This window comes from Neoarius graeffei, chromosome 10 (genome assembly GCF_027579695.1).
Source record: "Neoarius graeffei isolate fNeoGra1 chromosome 10, fNeoGra1.pri, whole genome shotgun sequence".
In the NCBI taxonomy this organism is placed as follows: Eukaryota; Metazoa; Chordata; class Actinopteri; order Siluriformes; family Ariidae; genus Neoarius; species Neoarius graeffei.
Genome location: NC_083578.1, coordinates 63,122,388 through 63,145,470, shown reverse-complemented (window position 1 = coordinate 63,145,470; position 23,083 = coordinate 63,122,388). Strand labels below are relative to the sequence as shown.

The 23,083-nt window shown below is 39.6% G+C and overlaps 1 protein-coding gene across 4 annotated transcripts in view; it reads right to left on the bottom strand.

Annotated features, from left to right (window-relative positions):
* The window catches only part of si:ch211-167b20.8 (protein phosphatase 1 regulatory subunit 3A), a 52,544-nt gene extending 35,041 nt beyond the window's left edge, over positions 1 to 17,503 (bottom strand). The window contains exon 1 of one of the 4 annotated variants that reach the window (XR_009655532.1): positions 16,357 to 17,503. Coding sequence is in view for 3 of the 4 variants with exons in the window: in XM_060932059.1 (XP_060788042.1) it covers positions 16,357 to 17,201 (845 nt within the window). In the remaining variant the exon portion in view is untranslated. The remainder of the gene's footprint in view (positions 1 to 16,356) is intronic. The other 3 variants (XM_060932059.1, XM_060932057.1, XM_060932058.1) reach the window with 3 other exon arrangements.
* Between the last annotated feature and the right edge of the window lie 5,580 nt (positions 17,504 to 23,083).

Here is a 23,083-nt window from a genome sequence, read left to right as displayed (position 1 = left end):
GTAAAAAAAAAAAAGTTTATGGTGGGTCAATTTTTTTTTTGGTTCGGGCTGTAATGATTATGAGGAACAAGAATATAATTTTATGTGGCCTTACATAACTAGCAATAAAATTTAAACCCTGCCACCAGTTCATAGTACATGTACTTAGGCCCAATCCCAATTCTAATTTCTACCCCTTCCCCTCGAAACTGAGCTACAAGGGATAGGGCTTGAAATTCAACCCCTACGTATTGGGATAGCCCTTCAACGATCGCATACGTCATCGCGTACCTCCGTCAGCGTTTACGTTAGCAAAACGCGACCAAATGCGTCATTGGCTGCGACCAGCCGCTACAGTCAGAGCCAGAGGCAGAACCAGAAATCTCTGCTGGCAGGGTGTGATTTGTTAACTAACACCACTGAATGGGATATCTTTGGCGCTTCGTGCACCACATCCGACAGAATGAGGTGTCAGAACACTCATGTAAACAATAAAAGCGAGAATAACAGAACAAAACGTACGCAGTCAAGCAACCGAAAACAATACTCACTCCCAAAGCTTTTTAGCAGCAGCTTGGATTTCAGAAATCGCTGCTCATTCTCAGCTCGAAAGCGAATCAAGCGGCGTGTTTCCTCTGGATAACAACTTAAAACACGTAAATAATGGAGAAAATACATTTATGACAAAATCTTTCGCCGCGGGAACCGCCATCTTTCTGAAATCCGCATGGCATTGTGGGAAATCACTCAAACCCCTTCGTTCGGAGTCAGCTCCAGGAAAATCTCCGTTTGGAGGGGTACAGAAGCCCTACCCCTTCCCCTACCCCTCCGCGTTAACTGGGATTGGGATACCCCTACCCCTTCACGTGAACGTGCAAAATGGAGGGGAAGGGCCAAGGGGTGAAATGGGATTCGGCCGTAGCAGTGCATGTACAATAGCGACTCCTCTCCACACAGCGATAATGATCAGATCGCTGTAAGGAGCTTTCGTCACTTCCGCTTAGTAAAATCCGGAAAAGTTTCACGCCAGACTTTACCGAATATTTTTTTATTTTTTTTTTTAAATTTTAGAAAACGCGGAAAACGATTTTTTACGCGGAAAGGCAATTTGAAAAACGCGGATTTCCGCGGAAACGCGGAGATTTCACATCCGTGTTTAACGCGATTAAAAAAATAGTGCCGTTAATGCAAATTCTAATTTGGCCCTGCGAGTCACCCGTAGTTCCTGCTGAGGCTTGTCGCGCGGTGCGTTTAACTGTACCAACAGGTTTACCGTCCAAACGAGATCACATGGGATTACCTTTCACAAGTGAGACTGGAAAAATACTTTTCAATACTTTTCCTTCAGTCTTCAGTTTCCCAGCTCATCTCCACCGGGTAGGTGTATAGTTATAAGCAGTGAGCATTAGATAATACAGTGCCACACTATGATGAACGTTTTTGAACGTATGATGAATAATTTTTATTTTTGTTATCTGTTTTTTTCTTCTTTTATGGCAAATACTTCTCTTCAAAAGAAACTAATGAAGAGTAAAATAAAACTTTTTTTATTTTCACAGTGATATGCACTTTATTTTTCATCCCTTGGTTTTCTCATCTAATATGGAAGTTATGGATGTCAGTGGCTGTGACAAGACGTGTTATGTTCTGCAATAAAAAAAAACAAAAAACATTGGTACAAAGCAAGCCCATTCACTTTTTTATGCTGATAAGAGAATTACAATAGTTTTTCATGTGACAAAAATGTGCGATTAAATTGCGATTAATTGCGAGTTAACTATGACAGTCGCGACATTAATCGCGATTAAATATTTTAATCGCTTGACAGCACTAATATATATATATGGGTCTGTCTCAGAAACTGGTCTCTCATTTGGGACATTATGGTCAAAAAATAAATTTTCTAATTTTACTATTTTTTTTTGCATTTACCTAACACTCAATGTTTCTTTTGTCATGTTTAATAAAAATAAAGATAGTATCTTGCTTTATCTGGCCTCCACTGTGGAAATTCTTTTTGATTACAATTCAAATGCTTTTGTAAAATTGATTTACATATAAAATAACTACATCATGAAGAATTAAAGCCTCTCCTTCACAGATGAGTGAAAATATTGAATAAATTTCCTCTTTTTGATTGCTTGGGTTAAAAATGCCAACTTATGATGACTGAATTGATTATTCACTTAAATATGAATAATATGATACATTTTGGGTATTCGATATGGCGAAATAGGGCACAATGGAAAAATCAAGAACACACCGGAAAGATGAGAATAACGGCGGTGGTAAAAGAACAGCGACTGTACTGGCTGAAGGTCGTGTGGGTCTCTGCTGCGGCGCGCGAGCAACGGGACATCACTACCGCACTGGACGGAGCGCGAGGCGGGGGCGGGGCAAAATGACTGGCCATAAATTCTACCAAAAGTTCGATCTAAATTGACCATGGTTGCAAAATATTGGCCAAAAATACGCAAACACTACAAAATATGAAAGTAAGATGAAAAAGAAACAAACATTCTATTGCCTTATACTGCAAGACTAAAACAAAATAAAACTGTCAAAACTCACCTTTTCAGTGATAACGTCCGAACAGATCACCCGCGTAACAGAAAGACCGCAAATGGAAGCACGATCAACTTCTAACTGTTGGAGTGGAAAATTCCATTCTACACATGCAAATTGTTAATGTGTGTCCTTCCCCACACACAAATAACACGCTACGGTAAAAAATAGACCACAACTCATTTTATACAGTGGTGCTTGAAAGTTTGTGAACCCTTTAGAATTTTCTAGATTTCTGCATAAATATGACCTAAAGCATCTTTAGATTTTCACACAAGGCCTAAAAGTAGATCAAGAGAACCCAGTTAAACAAATGAGACAAAAATATTGTACTTGGTCATTTATTTATTGAGGAAAATGATCCAATATTACATATCCGTGAGTGGCAAAAGTATGTGAACCTTTGCTTTCAGTATCTGGTGTGACCCCCTTGTGCAGAAATATCTGCAACTAAACGTTTCCGGTAACTGTTGATCAGTCCTGAGTCCATTCCTCCGTACAGAACAGCTTCAACTCTGGGATGTTGGTGGGTTTTATCACATGAACTGCTCGCTTCAGGTCCTTCCACAACATTTCAATTGGATTAAGGTCAGGACTTTGACTTGGCCATTCTAAAACATTAACTTTATTCTTCTTTAACCATTCTTTGGTAGAACGATTTGTGTGCTTAGGGTCGTTGTCTTGCTGCATGACCCACCTTCTCTTGAGATTCAGTTCATGGACAGATGTCCTGACATTTTCCTTTAGAATTTGCTAGTATAATTCAGAATTCATTGTTCCATCAATGATGGCAAGCCGTCCTGGCCCAGATGCAGCAAAACAGGCCCAAACCATGATACTACTGCCACCATGTTTCGCAGATGGGATAAGGTTCTTATGCTGGAATGCAGTGTTTTCCTTTCTCCAAACATAATGCTTTTTATTTAAACAAAAAAATTCTATTTTGGTCTCATCGTCCACAAAACCTTTTTCCAATAGCCTTCTGGCTTGTCCACGTGATCTTTAGCAAACTGCAGATGAGCAGCAATGTTCTTTTTGGAGAGCAGTGGCTTTCTCCTTACAACCCTGCCATGCACACCATTGTTGTTCAGTGTTCTCCTGATGATGGACTCATGAACATTAACATTAGCCAGTGTGAGAGAGGCCTTCAGTTGCTTACAATTTATGCTGGGGTCTTTTGTGACCTCGCTGACTATTACACGCCTTGCTCTTGGAGTGATCTTTGTTGGTCGACCACTCCTGGGGAGGGTAACAATGGTCTTGAATTTCCTCCATTTCTACACAATCTGTCTGACTGTGGATTGGTGGAGTCCAAACTCTTTAGAGATGGTTTTGTAACCTTTTCCAGTCTGATGAGCATCAACAACGCTTTTTCCGAGGTCCTCAGAAATCTCCTTTGTTCGTGCCATGATTCACTTCCACAAACGTGTGTTGTGAAGGTCAGACTTTGATAGATCCCTGTTCTTTAAATAAAACAGGGTGCCCACTCACACCTGATTGTCATCCCTTTGATTGAAAACACCTGACTCGAATTTCACCTTCAAATTAACTGCTAATCCTAGAGGTTCACATACTTTTGCCACTCACAGATATGTAATATTGGATCATTTTCCTTAATAAATAAATGACCAAGTATAATATTTTTGTCTCATTTGTTTAACTGGGTTCTCTTTATCTACTTTTAGGACTTGTGTGAAAATCTGATGTTTTAGGTCATATTTATGCAGAAATATAGAAAATTCTAAAGGGTTCACAAACTTTCAAGCACCACTGTAGCTCAGAAATTCATACAAGACCAGCTACCATTGTGACATATTCTGTAAGAAACATATACTATACCTAACTTTCAGCTTTCGTTTTAAAAAACAAAATCGCAGATTTATAACTAAATTTTTATATGGCGTAGTGATTTTAAGTTTCTACTTTTGGTGAGGTAGTGACCTTGACCCTGAGGCTTTGATCGTATTGGTTTTGGGTATGCGGAAAATGGAGTTACAATGGTGATCAAATATTTTGCATGATGTTTCATTATGGTTATGATTATTCTGTGAGCACACCAATCCTTAGGTGTATAAAGTTACAACTTAAAATACAATTAGTGATAACTGTAGACTTTTCAGTGGACTACAACCTTTTTAAGGGAATGCGATGTAGTCAACCATTTATCATGTCCAAGTTCAAGCCGCCATTTTTCCACAAATTTGCAGAATTTTTGCCAAATTCTAAATAGAGTATTCACATCAAAGATTTAGTTTTATCTGTATTATTTCTTTCATCATTTTATTTCAAATTAAAACCAACATCACCATTCAAAACCGTATAGTTTATTGACTGTGAGTATATTTCATGGGGTACCCCCACAGTACCCAGTTTCTGAGACAGACCATATATACACACACAAACACACAATATCCCAGAAGTTAGGGGGCAAAATGAGGGGCAAAATGAGGATCAATTGAGGTATTTCACCCACGTGACCAAGTCACGTGACGCAGCCATTTTGGACGGCACGCTTAAGTCCTTCAGTGCAAGGCGGTATGAGATGGTGGAGACTTTTGCACATTTTAACAAGAAAGTAAGCTGTGATTCGTGTTAAATTGGATCTGTCTTTTATCACAAACACTGTACCCAGCCTTGGTATGGAGCCCTGTTTATTTATTTCTGTGTCCCGTTTCTTTCTAGCCTCTGTTATTGCGTTTTATGTCTGATGTCTGCTACATGCAACCCTAGACAAATTAATACTGCCTTGTTTCACTGCTCAGATGGGTTAACAAACACTGACCCATTTACTTTTTGCTATATATTTTATCAAAATTGCGTTAACTGATAAACTAACCTGAAATGAAATGATCACTGCAAAGTCTGGAGTACTCTGTTGGCTCCCAATCCTGTCTCTTCACAGCTGCAATCCCTCTTGTCTGGCTCAGTAGGAAACCGGTAGTGATGTGTCAGTCGCGAACGATCCGGTTCAAAGAGCCGGCTCTTTGAAGTGAACGACGGGAGCCGGCTCTTCGGTGGGAGCTGAGTTGGGGAGCCGAATTAGTTTTTTGTCCTTAGGTGCCTCAGAGAGAGAGACTTTCACAAAAAAAGTTGCTGTCCGATTGCGTCTTTGTGTTGTCTATTACCATTCAAAGGAAAAAAAGTAGCATAGTGTACGCCTACTTTTTTTGGTTGGGGGGTTGATGTCATTCACAGCTGCGAAAATACGAAAATTGGTGTAATGCTTAAAGCTGTGGAGCGCAGGGGAGAGGAGTCTGTGAGGCACCTGAGGAGGGGAAAATCAGCTGTGTATTTTATATTGGTAATATAACACAGTTTTGCATTATGTTTGTGAGAAAATAATTTATTAATTGGTAAGTAAGTTTTATTTCTATAGCTAGAACATTGTTACACTGCTATACTTTACAAAGCTTTACAATGGCTACAAAAACTAAAAAATAAAATGGAAAACATCCTATTGATAAAATATAAATAATAATGTAATTAATTAACTAGTTAATTGCAGCAATTAAATCAAAAATAAAATCTCAGGAGCCATTTGGGAGCCAAAAGAGTTATACTCCTTATAGTAAGAAGAGCCAAAAGAGCCGGCTCCCGAAAAAGAGCCGAAATTCCCATCACTAGAAACCAGTAAAAGGAGCGTCCTGCACGCTGTCCCTGTCTGTTGTGGCAGCCCACAGCACAACAAGCAAACACCATGGTTATTTATAGAGTGCTTACTGACAAATTAATCTATTCTAGGTGTCTGTAACACGTTTTTTTTCAAGCTGGTTCTCCCTCTCTGTCTGCAGCGTTAGTATGTAGCTTGACGTTCAAAATGGCGGACACTGGGGCGTCACGTGACCCTGTGACGTCAGGTGAAATACCTCAATAGACCATACACAGTTGCCCCCTAACTTCTGGGACACCCTGTATATATGTGTATACATACACAATATATATTATATGAGTCACCATTTGGATTTAAATAAGCAAATACTTAAGGTTTGGATAATTACTGCATAAATACATTTCAGCTGGCAACAGTTCTTCTATCCCTAACTGATGCAGTGAGTAGCTTCTCATTTCTTTAAGAACCATGTCAGAAGATGTATCCTGTGGTCATAGAAAAGATGTTATTGTGTTCTAGAAAGGTCAAATTATTGGCCTGCATCAAGCAAAGAACATAAATAAGGAGACTGTTGAAGTTACTGGAATTGGGTTAAGAACTGCGCATTATTCAAACCTACAAGGATAGTGGTGAACCATCAACTTCACAGAAGAAATGTGGTCGGAAAAAAAACTTGACAGATCGTGAGTGGAGATCACAAACACTTGGTGAAGTCAAATCATTAAAAATAAATAAATAAACAAAGACCAAAGAACTCGGCTATGTTTAATAGTGAAAGTAAGAACATTTCCATAGACTATGCAATGAGAACTCACAGGATTGGGACTAAACGGCTGTGTGGCCATAAGAAAGCCACTTGTTAGTCATGATAATCGGAAAAAAGTGTTCAAATTTTTTGGGAGCGTGAAGCTTGGACTCTGGAGCAATGGAAAAAGGTCACGTAGTCTAATGAGATTCACCCTATTCCAGAGCGATGGGCATGTCAGGGTAAGAAGGAAAACTCATGTCATGATGCACCCATCATGCGTAGTGGCCACTGTATAAGCCTCTGGAGACAGTGTTATGACTTGTAGCTGCTTCAACTGGTCAGGTCAAGGCTCAGCAACATTATTTAGCAATAAAAGGAAGTCAACTGACTCCTTGAATGTACTAAATGACCAGGTATCACATTAATAGACTTTTTCTTCCCTGATGGCACAGACATAAAATCGGGGCTCAAATAGAGAAAGAGTGGTTCAGGGAGCATGAGGAATCACTTTAGCACATGAATTGGCCAACACAGAGACTTGACCTTAACCCCACTGAAAGTCTTTGGGATGTGCTGGAGAAGTTAGAGTGGTTCAACTATCCCGTCATCAAGACTGCAAAAATAATGATAACTGCAGCTCTGGATGGTAATAAATGTTGTGACACTGCATATACAGTGGTGCTTGAAAGTTTGTGAACCCTTTAGAATTTTCTATATTTCTGCATAAATATGACCTAAAACATCAGATTTTCACACAAGTCCTAAAAGTAGATAAAGAGAACCCAGTTAAACAAATGAGACAAAAATATTATACTTGGTAATTTATTTATTAAGGAAAATGATCCAATATTACATACCTGTGAGTGGCAAAAGTATGTGAACCTTTGCTTTCAGTATCTGGTGTGACCCCCTTGTGCAGCAATAACTGCAACTAAACGTTTCTGGTAACTGTTGATCAGTCCTGCACACCGGCTTGGAGGAATTTTAGCCCGTTCCTCTGTACAGAACAGCTTCAACTCTGGGATGTTGGTGGGTTTCCTCACATGAACTGCTCGCTTCAGGTCCTTCCACAACATTTCAATTGGATTAAGGTCAGGACTTTGACTTGGCCATTCTAAAACATTAACTTTATTCTTCTTTAACCATTCTTTGGTAGAACGACTTGTGTGCTTAGGGTCGTGTTGCTGCATAACCCACCTTCTCTTGAGATTCAGTTCATGGACAGATGTCCTGACATTTTCCTTTAGAATTTGCTGGTATAATTCAAAATTCATTGTTCCATCAATGATGGCAAGCCGTCCTGGCCCAGATGCAGCAAAACAGGCCCAAACCATGATACTACCACCACCATGTTTCACAGATGGGATAAGGTTCTTATGCTGGAATGCAGTGTTTTCCTTTCTCCAAACATAACGCTTCTCATTTAAACCACAAAGTTCTAGTTTGGTCTCATCCGTCCACAAAACATTTTTCCAATAGCCTTCTGGCTTGTCCACATGATCTTTAGCAAACTGCAGATGAGCAACAATGTTCTTTTTGGAGAGCAGTGGCTTTCTCCTTGCAACCCTGCCATGCACACCATTGTTGTTCAGTGTTCTCCTGATGGTGGACTCATGAACATTAACATTAGCCAATGTGAGAGAGGCCTTCAGTTGCTTAGAAGTTACCCTGGGGTCCTTTGTGACCTCGCCAACCATTACACGCCTTGCTCTTGGAGTGATCTTTGTTGGTCGACCGCTCCTGGGGAGGGTAACAATGGTCTTGAATTTCCTCCATTTCTACACAATCTGTCTGACTGTGGATTGGTGGAGTCCAAACTCTTTAGAGATGGTTTTGTAACCTTTTCCAGTCTGATGAGCATCAGCAACACTTTTTCTGAGGTCCTCAGAAATCTCCTTTGTTCGTGCCATGATACACTTCCACAAACATGAGTTGTGAAGATCAGACATTGATAGATCCCTGTTCTTTAAATAAAACAGGGTGCCCACTCACACCTGATTGTCATCCCATTGATTGAAAACACCTGACTCTAATTTCACCTTCAAATTAACTGCTAATCCTAGAGGTTCACATACTTTTGCCACTCACAGATATGTAATATTGGATCATTTTCCTCAATAAATAAATGACCAAGTATAATATTTTTGTCTCATTTGTTTAACTGGGTTCTCTTTATCTACTTTTAGGACTTGTGTGAAAATCTGATGTTGTTTTAGGTCATATTTATGCAGAAATGTAGAAAATTCTAAAGGGTTCACAAACTTTCAAGCACCACTATACATTATAATTTATTTATTCTTGCTCTCACAAAACATAGTCAAAAATTTAGACACACCTACTCATTCCTAAGTTTTCTGTATTTTGACTTTTCTACATTGTAGAACAATACTGAAGACATCAAAACTATGAAATAATGAAACATTACATAGAATTGTGTGGTAAACAACCAAAAAAAAGTTTCAGAATTTAGATTCTTCAAAGTAGCCAATTTGATGACACTTTGTACACTATTAGCATTCTCTTAACCAGCTTCATGAGGTAGTCACCTGGAATGCTTTTCAATTAACAGGTGTCTCATCAAAAGTTAATTAGTGCAATTTCTTGCCTTCTTAATGCGTTTGAAATCAAACAGTAAATACAGTGCTCGGCGTAAATGAGTGCACCCCCTTTGAAAAGTAACATTTTAAACAATATCTCAATGAACACAAACAATTTCCAAAATGTTGACAAGACAAAGTTTAATATAACATCTGTTTAACTTATAACGTGAAAGTAAGGTTAATAATATAAACTTAGATTACACATTTTTCAGTTTTACTCAAATTAGGGTGGTGCAAAAATGAGTACACGCCCACTGAAAGTCTCTGGAGCAAAGCTAAATTGTAGACTACAAATGTCTAATTTAACAAGAATACAATCACAGGCGAGTCTAATTAGTCATTACACAGGTGTCCAGCAGACAGTTGACTATAGAAGGGTGTTACTTAAAGAAAACCCCTTCCCATTTCATGCTGTCAGCAATGGCACCACATGAAAGAGAAATGACACAAGACCTGAGAAAGAAAATAATTTCTTTCCACCACAAAGGTGAAGGCTACAAAATCAGCAAAGCTTTATTTATCAGTCAGAATACTGTAGCAAAAGTGGTACAAATATTTAAGAAAGATGGAACTGCAACCATCTCACAGAGACGTCCAGGTCGTCCACGGAAGTTAACACCTCGACAGGAGCGTCTTCTGATGAGAAGGGTTGAAGAAAATCGGCATGCGAGTTCACTGCAGTTATCTAAAGAAGTAGAAAGCCAAACTGGGCTGGCTATTTCCTGTGACATAATACGGCGTACACTGCAGAGGAATGGCATGCATGGATGCCGTCCATGAAAGAAGCCTCTCCTAAAGCCCAGGCACAAAAAAGCCCGCCTAGAGTTTGCCAGGGCCCATGCTGACAAAGATGAAGACTACTGGGACTCTATACTCTAGAGTGATGAGACCAAGATAAATGTTTTTGGAACTGATGGCTTCAAAACTGTATGGTGTCGCAAAGGTGAGGAATACAAAGAAAAATGCATGGTGCCTACAGTGAAACATGGTGGTGGCAGTGTCCTTATGTGGGGCTGCATGAGTGCTGCTGGTGTCGGGGAGCTGCATTTCATTGATGGCATCATGAATTCACAGATGTATTGCTCTATACTGAAAGAGAAGATGCTACCATCACTCCGTGCCCTTGGTCATCGTGCACTTTTCCCAACATGATAATGATCCTAAACACACATCTAAGGCCACTGTTGGATTTCTGAAGAACAGGGTGAAAGTGATTCAGTGGCCAAGTATGTCTCCTGATCTGAACCCAATCAAACACCTATGGGGAATTCTGAAGAGACAAGTTGAGCATCACTCTCCATCCAGCATCCAGTCACTAAAAGAGGTCATTGTTGAAGAATGGAAAAAGATTGATGTTGCAAAATATCGCCAACTTGTTCATTCCATGCCTAGAAGACTTGGTGCTGTCATTAAAAATCATGCAGGCCATACAAAGTACTAGATGCAGTAGTTTTTGTTGTGGGGTGTACTCATTTTTGCACCACGCTAATTTAAGTAAAACTGAAAAATGTGTAATCAAATTATATTATTAACCTTACTTTGGTTGAGTTGAGTTTGGAGAGATGGCAGTATGCATTGGAACAAAGAGGAATGAAGGTGAGCAGGAGCAAAACAGAATACATGCGCATCAATGAGAATGGAGATGAGAGTGTAGTGAAGATGCAAGGAGTAGACGTAAAGAAAGTTGGTGAATTCAAGTACCTGGGGTCAACTGTGCAGGAAAATGGGGGCTGCGATAGTGAGGTGAGAAAGAGAGCGCAGGCAGGGTGGAGCAGTTGGAGAAGGATTTCAGGAATCATTTGTGATAGGAAAGTCCCAGCAAAAGTGAAAGGTAAGCTGTATAAGACAGTAATGAGACCAGCTGTGATGTACGGATTGGAGACCGTACCCTTAACGAAGAGGCAGGAGGCAAAGTTGGAGGTGGCGGAGTTGCGGATGTTAAGGTTTGCGATGGGAGTGACAAGGTTGGGCAGGATAAGGAATGAGCACATCAGAGGGACAGCGCATGTGGAGAGCTTGGGAATTAAGCTAAGAGAGAGGAGACTGAGATGATATGGGCACATCCTGAGAGGAGATGCAGAGCATGTGGGAAGGAGAATGTTGAGGATGGAGCTGCCAGGCAAACGAAAACGAGGAAGGCCAAAGAGGAGATACATGGATGTGGTGATGGAGGACATGAAAGTGGCAGGTGTGGTAGAGAAGGATGCTGAAGACAGTAAGCAATGGAGATGAAAGGTCCGCTGTGGCGACCCCTAATTGGGAGCAGCCAAAAGAAGAAGACTTTCATGTTATAAGTTAAACAGATGTTATATTAAACTTTGTCTTGTCAACATTTTGGAAATTGTTTGTGTTCACTGAGATATTATTTAAAATGTTACTTTTCAAAGGGGGTGTACTCATTTACGCTGAGCACTGTAATAATAATAAATAGTCCTATAATAATAAATAAATAGTCCTATTCCACAACTATAGTAATCCATATTATGTCAAGAGCCGCTCAACTAAGTAAAGAGAAACGACATCCATCATTACTTTAAGACATGAAGTGTCTTAATTAATAAAAATAAACCACTGAATTAGAAGGTGTGTCCAAACTTTTGACTAGTAATCAAATATACCATGCACTGAGAGGCTCCGGTTGAAATGATGGATTCTCTGAGGTGACTGGTATAGTACTATTTTGTGAGGGGCGCAGCCTCGAAGAAAATAGTACTATGCTAGTCACCAAAGAGAATCCATAATTACCGGTGCCTCTCAGTGCATGGTATATTTGATTTATATCCCTAATCAAAAAAGTCCAAACTAAAAGCGTTAACTACAAAGAATTAGAAATAAACCTGAAAAAAATAAGAGGTCTAACTCACAGCTGTGACTCGAGTCGGCTGTATAGCTTGGAATCGTGAGGTCAGTTCATGGTATTTAACAGTTATTTCACAAAATCGAGTCATACATGAGCTGACAGCTGACTATAACCCATGTACGACAAGACTGAGTGGAATAACTTTTATTCTATCCACATTCACTGGATTTTGAGAAACAGAGCATTTTCATTTTGGGGAAATTCGATAAATAAAAACTTTAGACAAAAACATCTGACAAAATAATTTCTGCTTAAAATGTAAACAAACCAGCGAAATGACAGTAGCAATTTGTGAAAAATGACATCATAATAATTCTTGAAAAATAAAGATACGTTCCTACCATCAAATACTTTTATTCCATATTTTGTTGTGCTTTTTTTGTAATTTTTGGGGTTTTGTTTTCGAGTAGAATTTTTATTTCGTCCTCGGTTGGTTCAACAACATGTTCCGCCATTTTGTTTTTCTCTACTCATCGTATATGAGCTGATAGTAGTAGAGTAGCCAATCAGAGCACGCGACTGCTCCTATCCAGTGAATGTAGATAGAATAAATCCAGGATATACCATGACTTACTTACTCACACCATATCCTATTTTTTTTTTTTTGGTGTCACAAGATATATTGCTTAATCAATGGTGGAACTATTTTTAATGTCATGTGACCCATCCTTGGCCAGTCCCTGCAAGGGAATTTTTTTGATGAAGGATATAATATATTATACAAGTGCTTGTTTATGCTCTGTGGTCTGCCGATCAGTGGTTGTGCCAAGCACTGAGTATTGTTTGTAACTTGCCCTTAAATAGTGTTCATGTTCAGCTGCAACTGGATGTGCAATAATATCCCAGCAGAAGCAGTACAATCGTTTTCCACTTAAGTAGCTGTTCTGGAATGAAAGTTGCTCCTCTGAGAAAACAGAGGATGACCTTTAGCTTTTTCAGCAGCTTGTGGGGAGCAGTGCCATTTGACATTTGGGTTAAAGGTCGAAAGTTGCTGGAGTACGGAATGTAATACTGCTACACTCCGTGATTTTATATGAATGCATTTTTCCTAACATCAAAAGAGATACGGGAGGTTGCAGGTGTAAAACATTTAGCGTGCACCCTCTGTTCAAATGCAGTCTGTCATATTTCTATCCAGCAGCCTCTAGGAAAAGGTCAAGTGGAAGGTTTGCAAGTACCAATCCTGAAAGTGAATCCTCCCTTGTCCTATTTTCATGTCCCTCCTGCCCTCTAGGATAGCTGCGTGTGTGCGTGCATGTGTGCATGCACATGCTGCTACTCTCAAAATGTATCCCATGCATGATGTTGAGTTCATACAAACAAGGGAGGCAATCATATGCCATAGCAGAACTTTAGTAGATGGTAAACAACAGAAATGCATTATATGTCAAACTTCGAGGTGGATGGACTACAGGAGCAAAAGAGTGTTTCAGGCTGCACTCCTGTCAGTACAGAACAGGAATCTGAGGTTACAGTGGATGTCTTAAGGTGAATGTGTTCTTATTAATGTGACCAGTGAGTGTATGTGAGTTTAAAGCAGATACGCAGAACCATGGCCTCACTTTTTGTTTATAAATGCCTTGAGACCTCAAGAATGGCACAGGAATAGTTTTAAGCGTTAACAATAAATCTAATACAGTAATTTTTACGATAAAAGTGATTTATATAGGTAGCGGTCTGAGTGAATGACCTTGACATCTGTGATGTCACAGCGGGAAGGCTATCGATCTCATCGCCATTTCTGCTATACTAAAATACAGAGCTGACTGCAACTTCGATCCTCTATTTTGAGCTAATTTATCGCCATGCCACGTAGATGTGTTGCTGGTGGATGCAGCAACACGACAGAAGGTGGATTTATGTTGTATTCATGGCCCAAGAATGTTCAAACTGCAAAAATTTGGACGTGTTTTGTGAGAAATTCACGGATTGGGCACCTACGAAGTGGTCTCTCCTCTGCACATTTTACTGATGACTCGTACGAAACCTCTGATCTGTTGAGGAGTGTTGGCTATAAGTCCGTATTGAAAGAGGGTGCAGTACCAACAATTAAAGAAAAAGAAAACTACAAGAAAAGGAAAGAAAGTTCAGTTGCACCAGTTCTCCCGCAGTGTGAGCTGAGCAGTAATGGCGGAGTACTCAGTATGGAGAAAATGGAGAATGAGTGGACCAGTCGTCAGATTTCTCCGCTGGATATGCTTTTCCCCCCCGCTGGATATGCTTGCCTCAGGAGCAATATCTCGCCCTTACATGGAAGAAGCGAACGAACGAAGAACTGAAAGTCAGATTATTTCAAAACAATCGGCCACAAGATCGGCTTTCAAGAAGCGAGAACACAGACGGGTAAGATGCGACTCTCATTTGGTTACATCACAACAAAAACAACAACACTCGTTGTTTACCTGCATTTAGATTAAGACATGTAACTTGTATTGTGCGTTTAAGTTACCGGTATAAGATTATTTAATTTGCTTCAGCATGTGATTGTCTCAGTTCATCTGATTATTTAATTAGCCTTTTATGTTTTATCAGTGAAAATGCATACATGTACATGTATGTTGCATAAGTTATAACACCTAGCCTGTTTTAATCAGAGTCACATGAGACTGTCAGTTCAATTCCATCCAATTCTCTAGACGGCTTCGTTTCGTAAGATGGGGGCCTCCGTGGCCGACATGTTACTATCGGATTCACTTTCCGATGGTTCGAACTGATAAGGTTCTAGCATGTACACACACTCCAATTTCAGGACGATCACAGTCAGGTGTATTACTATCTGAGGAATCTGAAGAATCTCCAATAAATCCAAATGAAGAGGCCATTGCAACCACTCTCGCCTGCTGAGTCTGGCTTTAGTCTATAGCACCGGGTCCCGCTGTGACGTCACGGACTCAGGGCTGGCTGGCTCAGCGGCGCAGCTTGAATGCCAACTTTGCGGTTGATTTTAACTCTCAAAAATATATATCCATCCATCCATTATCTGTAGCCGCTTATCCTGTTCTACAGGGTCGCAGGCAAGTTGGAGCCTATCCCAGCTGACTATGGGTGAGAAGCGGGGTACACCCTGGACAAGTTGCCAGGTCATCGCAGGGCCGACACATAGACACAGACAACCATTCACACTCACATTCACACCTACGGTCAATTTAGAGTCACCAATTAGCCCTAACCTGCATGTCTTTGGACCGTGGGGGAAACCGGAGCACCCGAAGGAAACCCATGCAGACACGGGGAGAACGTGCAAACTCCACACAGAAAGGCCCTCGCCGGCTGCTGGGCTTGAACCCAGGACTTTCTTGCTGTGAGGTGACAGTGCCAACCGCTACACCACCATGCTGCACCCCAAAATAATATATACATCTCCATCCATCCATTATCTGTAGCCGCTTATCCTGTCCTACAGGGTCGCAGGCAAGCTGGAGCCTATCCCAGCTGACTACGGGCGAAAGGGGGGGTACACCCTGGACAAGTCACCAGGTCATCGCAGGCCTGACACATAGACACAGACAACCATTCACACTCACATTCACACCTACGGTCAATTTAGAGTCACCAGTTAACCTAACCTGCATGTCTTTGGACTGTGGGGGAAACCAGAGCACCCGGAGGAAACCCAGGCAGACACGGGGAGAACATGTAAACTCCGCACAGAAAGGCCCTTGCCGGCAGCCGGGTTCGAACCCAGGACCTTCTTGCTGTGAGGCGACAGTGCCAACCATTACCGCTGCAAAAATATATATTTTTCCCCAATTATGCAGCATACAAGAGTCAAGGATGGAAATACTATCCACTCAGAAATGTATTTAAAAATAAAGGTTCTGCGTATCTGCTTTAAACTCCTGAACAATCAACATACACAGATGCAGCAAATTAAAATGACACTGTCTAAACAGATGTGCAGTGGATCAGGGATTGCTGCAGCCCCAAACAAAAGCGTTGCTAAGCGACGACTGTTAGACGCCTATTTATAACGCACGCGTTGCAGGGCATTTACCTGGGTCTTGGAGGCTTCAGGATGCCTTTAATTTCTCGATCGTCTACCTTAGAAACCGGACCCGTGTCTTCCTCATAGGACACGACAAGGACCACTGAATAATTCCTGCCAGAATTGTTTGCCCAGAACTCTCGATCGGACACTTCATAACGCACGACAAAGTCGATCCGCGCTCCGTTGAAGAGGTAGGGCTCGGCGAAGGACAGCCTGACCGAAAACCGGTCCATGTCGCCGTCGTTAGAGCCCTGCACGTACTCGGCGGCGGAGTCAGAGTAGGTGATCCAGCCGTCCATGGTGGACCGGACATCGACGCGTTTGTGATAAGAAACGTTAAGCACGCAGATCAGCGCGTCGAAGGCGAGCGGCTCGTCCTGCACAGCGCTCACTTTCTCCACCTCGACTTTATTCGCGCGCACCGCGAGGCTCAGTTCGTTTCCCGCACGAGTCTGGAACTCGGGCCACACGCGGTACGCGGGCTGCAGGTAAGCTCGGCGACACCTCGCCTCTTCTTCCTCCCAGTTGGCGTCGTTGTCTTCGTCGTCCGAGTCGAACGCTGCGAACTCTCGCGTGTCCACCAGCTCTCCTCCAGAGGCGTCCGCGAAAGACACCCTTCTCTGCGGCAACGCGAAGCGAATCCGCATGTACTCGGCCGTCTCGTCTGCAATGGACGGGCCGCGCTTTCTCGGTACAGGAGAGCACCGCGGTATGAACCGCACGTCTTCCTCGGTTTCTTCCTCATCCTCATCAGCCGAATCATCGCGGGTCTCCCCGGCTCGGCCGCTCTTAATGGTCGTGAAAAGACCCTCCTGTTTGGGGATGGTGAGAAAATGGTTGCCCTGCGCCATGGCTGCTGCGGGCTTTCACCCGGATGAGGATGGCGTTGTGTGTCGCGCGCCGCCAGGACGTGCCGAACCGTCAAGCTGCAATGGAGAGCGGCGGGGCTTCAGCCAGCCTCAAGGGACCAGCGGCTTATTCTGGTCACATGAGCCCGACTGAGAATCGACCAGAATGCGGCTAAATTTAGAAGGAAGTGGCGCGTCCGTCGGTTTCCAGGGGTCAAAACACAGATTAAGTGTTTGTAGTTTTGCCACAGGGCAGCGCAGCCTACACGCCCCCTGAGCCATTAGCTGCCAAGCTAACAGTGTTCAGAGCTTTTATCCGAGTAGGAGAAATAAAATAATGTGGTGGTGGTGTTTGGTGGTGGTATCTTCGCTATCCATATTCCAATTCTTTTTAACAGGTGGCTGGATAATTTTCTGGATAATCTCCAGTTAGTCTATTTGGTCAGGAATCACACTCTCTATTAACTCTATTTTTAACCACACACACACTATATTCTTAATAATAATAATAATAATAACAACAAACAACATTCTTGTTCCAGAGACAGTGCAAAAGTCTGAGGCACATACAGAGAAATGTTGCAGAGCAAAGATGCCCTCAAAAAGTTGAGATAAAATGTTCCTACGTTTCAAAAAATACTACAAACAACAATAAATAATAGCTCTCTCTCTCTCTCTCTCTCTCTCTCACACACACACACACACACACACTATATTAATAATAATAATAATAACAATAAACAACATTCTTGTTCCAGAGACAGTGCAAAAGTCTGAGGCACATACAGAGAAATGTTGCAGAGCAAAGATGCCCTCAAAAAGTTATGAAATTAAATGTTCCTACGTTTCAAAAAATACTACAAACAACAATAAATAATAGCTCTCTCTCTCTCTCTCTCTCTCTCTCTCTCTCTCTCTCTCACACACACACACACTATATTAATAATAACAATAAACAACATTCTTGTTCCAGAGACAGTGCAAAAGTCTGAGGCACATACAGAGAAATGCTGCAGAGCAAAGATGCCCTCAAAAAGTTATGAAATTAAATGTTCCTACGTTTCAAAAAATACTACAAACGACAATAAATAATAGCTCTCTCTCTCTCTCTCTCTCTCTCTCTCACACACACACACACACACACACACATTATATTAATATTAATAATAACAACAAACAACATTCTTGTTCCAGAGACGTACAGTACAAAAGTCTGAGGCACATACAAAGAAATGCTGCAGAGCAAAGATGCCCTCAAAAAGTTAGGAAATTAAATGTTCCTACGTTTCAAAAAATACTACAAAGAACAGTAAATAATACGAGAATAATAACAATCATAGTCTGAGGTACAGTGAGTGCAGTTTGATAAGGAAATGAGCTGTAGGTTTTACTGAGCATCTTACAGAACCAGCCACAGTTCTTCTGGACACTTTGACAGTCTTGTAACAGTTTTGTGCTGGAAAACTAACTGAAATGTTTTTGTACTGACTCGATAATGTAGAAGTCATAAAATAAAAAATCTATAACAAAGTTTGCACTAAAAAAAGTGTCAAAGGCTTGCACAGTACTGTATTTTGGAGAGATTTTGGAAAGTTTGATAACTTTATTGATCTTTTCTGGTTGTAAAACAGTTTGAAAATTCGTTGTGTTCATTAGTTTTGTGTTCCTTATGACAGAAAAACAGTCTTTATATTGTTATCGGAGAACATAAATATGTACAGAATCAAACAAGTCTAGCTCGTGGAAAAATGATTAAATTTACTTGGTAATATTTTGTGATTCAGAATAAAACATTAAATATGCCTATACTAATTTTAAAATCGTGTGATGTGATATTTCATCTACACTTTCCTGTATAATCTTGTTAGTGTGCAACTCCAAAATAATCTCTGTTGATGATTAAGTTTATTAGTTATTAGGCTATTAGATATGTCTTTGGGTTATGGCACAACATTAAAATGGTGACCAAGTAACTTATTTATGATTTTTTTAAATGAAAACTTGTTGTTGGAAAATGTTAAGTTAAAACTTGAGTGACTATCCAGCTAACAAGTCTAACTGCTTCATTTTATCCAGAATAGCTGACATGCAAAAACAAAAAAGAAAAGAAAAAAAGTCAAAGATTGTTCTAAGAGTTATCTTAAGATGTTTTAAAGAGGTTGAGTTATGCTTTTATGAAGAGATATAAACAAAACAATTTTCACATTATTGCCTTTGGGATCATGTGTTAGTAGTGATTAGTTCTATTCAGTCTTTTTGTTTTGTCCATATAGAAAATAACAGGGGAACCTTGTCCCTTACAGATATCAGTCACTCCCATTTGTTGAAATGGAGCTCCAGGTAAGATAAGCTTGAGTTAAATTCTTGAAGGTACTTTGTTTAGGCCTGTAAGTAGAATATCAAAGCGCACAATGAAGCGCTGCTCAAATTCTTATTTCCAGGAAGTGCATCACATATCTTTAGTAAAGCTCTGGACATGTACAACACACTTTCGAATCCAGTCCTCTGGAACTACCCGGAAATGCAGGTAACTAAAGATACACTAGATATTAAGCTGGAGTTAGGGTAATCAAGCAAATCATAAACCTTACTCTAGTTTAGCAAGAATGCATTATTCAGCATTCACTCAATAATCAGCAGATGTAATTTCAATAGATTATTTCTATGCTTATATTCGGAAACCAGTTTGAATCTAACATTTGATGCCGTTTATGTCCTGTGTAAGACAATGGAATATAACCTTTTTGGCCATAATTATATTTGATTTTTTTTTTCAGAAGTAAACATTTCCCAAAATATCATTGATTTAAATCACTGGTAGATATACATAGCTATTTACTTACTTACTTACTTACTTACTTACTTACTTACTTACTTACTTACTTACTTACTTACGACTATTACCAGTTTCCTGTCAAAGATACTTCAGAATTACTGTCATGTCACATGTTATTGTGGCTAATATTAGGTAGACCCTTACATTCTCATTCAGGTAACGATAAGCATCTCACAAAATACTCTTGAATAAATAACTAAAAAATAAACACGGAGACTTGAAGTTTTTAGTTGTGAATTCGATCTCAAGCAGACAGTCAAATGAATAATCCAGGAACTGTAATAAACAGATGCTGTCTAAACTAAGTGCGAAGGCTGCACACTTAATTAGCACAGAGTAGTTATGGATTTGATAATTATGATTTACGTTGGGTATCATTTACTGGACATTATTTTAACATTAATTTTATACAATCTGATAGAGAACAAGATTTACAACTAGTTCATTTAGGTTTTATTTAAATTAATTGCATATTCTTAATTTGGAGGAAAAGAGATTAATGTTTTCTTTAATCTTTCTGCTAGTACCATTAGACAAATGCAGCTTTGATGGTTTACATTTGCTGTCAGAAATAGGGGTACAGTAGTTCATTTCTGGCCCCCAAGGTACAGTCTACACTAATGTACCTCCTAGGGCTCATTATTGGACCTCAAGGTAACTATGTGTACCTTTTTACGGCCAAAAATGTACATATATGTCCCCAAGCAGTACATAAAGAGTACAAAAATACCTTAGAGGGCACTACCCCATAAGCCATTGTACCCCTAAAGGGACAATAATGTGCTTTATTTTCTGAGAGTGTTGGATGTTAGGGAAAATGTGACTTGTGTAATCAACAGGTCGTTATATAAGAAACATCGACATACAGACAGTAATCATTCCATACGTAAAAAGCCTAAACATAGAAGGCTACATGGTGAGAAAAGCAGGATAACAAAGTTAGTGTAAGTTTACTTTAGTACAAGTAAAATTCTTTCAGAAACTGCTTGAGTCGGATTGTAAAAATACTACTGATTGACTTTTGCATTTTTACCATTTTGATGACTGTTTTCAGTATCAACAACCTAAATTCTTTGAAACAGCTAGTTAAAATTCCCAGTTGAAAAACTAGTTCAGTAGTACATTGACTTTTTTAAATTTTGAGCTTTTTTTTTTAAATGACATACCGTACATTACAGTACATGAAACTTATTTTGATATGTTGTCTCACAAAAGCTTTAAGTGGAAACAATCGCAAAAGAAAGTGTCACCACATCCTGTGGGCACCATTATTAAAAATATTAATACTCTTTTAAAAAGGAATTGTTGCATTGGGAAGAAAAAGCCATGTCCATATGCAGGTTTGATTAAGAATAAGAAGAAAAAATAAGCATCATCGGTACCACCCCAACTGCTTATTTTTGACTAAAGAGGATTTTTCGGATGTTTGCTTTTACTGACATTATATACTGATCCCTGTCTGTTAGCTTGCATGTTGTACTGAGCTTAAAATAAGTAGATCTGTTTGAGATGTGCGCATATACCTGATACAGGTTAAGAACCTAGTGTTTAGTAGTGAATTGTTTATTTTCTCAGCATTTGTACACTTTTATGATGTGACAAATTTGGGTATACTTGACTATGATATATACTGTACATATACACTGTACTTTTTCTTTTAAACTGTTTGTCAAAATCAGTGTGGGCTTTATTTATTTATTTATTTATTTATTTAATCACTCTAAATTATTTAATTTTGTTTGTACAGTAGACTTCTGATTGCTAATAGTCCTATTTATTATTATTATTATTATTATTATTAATAATAATAATAATAATAATAATAATAATAATAATAATAATGAACAGTGTTTACTTCAGTGGAGAGAGAGGTTTGGCATATTTTGTTGTCTGAGCTTGAGAACTTCATTAGTAAACACGAAGCTTGAGAACAAATTGTTCAAAAACCAACAACAGGATGAACTTGTCCCCCCCCCCCCCCCCCCATTAAAGACTAATCTGACATGGTGCATACATGTGAACATAGGTGTCGTCCCCCCCCCCCAATTAATGTCACGTCATGTACGCCATACCCCGTAAATGGACTTTCCAAATACGTAACAGGTTGTTTTTTTGCGCATTTTTGTCTTCCGGAATGGCCTTCCCCATGTTCTTTTCCATTAAAGGGTTATATTTAGTTGTCATTACTTAAAATACACAGAATATACTTGGAAAATAGCAGGTTAACAAAGACCTATTAAAGATTAGTAAAGCTACAAGACATTTTCATCACAAATTTGAAATTCATCAGCATCCAACACCATTTGCATTATAAGATATCCATAAAAACAGTGGGTTAATAAAGTGTCAATAAAAATGAATACAGATTCAGTGTGTTGTTTAGTCACACTTTTGAATTCATCCAAATGTCACTCCAAATGTGCTAGAATTCACTTTGTACATATAAGCTGGTTTTATGTGAATGCAGTTTTGTTAGATTGAAATTTATCTGAAATTGAAGTTTCATAAGGAAGCAAAAAGTGTAAAAAAATTGTCAAAAGTATGTGCTTATTTTGTACACACCTACACAAAATATTAAAGCGCGCACACACACACACACACACACACACACACACACACACACACACACACACACACACACACACACACACAGAGTGATACTAAGAGAGGAACCTATAAAAGGGATGACCCGACCATCGACCAGTACTTTTTCAACTACAGGTTTATCTGCAGATAACGGTAAGTCTTCCATCAAAGACTCTTTTTATAGCATTCATACTATTTGTTAAGTGGTTTACACTTCTTGCTTTCCATTTACAATTCATATTTCCTGACAACAGATCTATATGCAACATGTAGAAGGATTGATAGGGCAGCTCTGAAACCTTAATCTGATACCACTATAAAAGCTTTTTGTAATGGGCACTTGTAAATGTAAAAAAAAAAAAATCTGTCAAGGCCTCTAGTTTGAAGTTCTGTTACTAAAAACATAAATGCAGGTTAATTTCTTGAGAAACATAATCATATCAACTTTTTTAAAAAAAATATG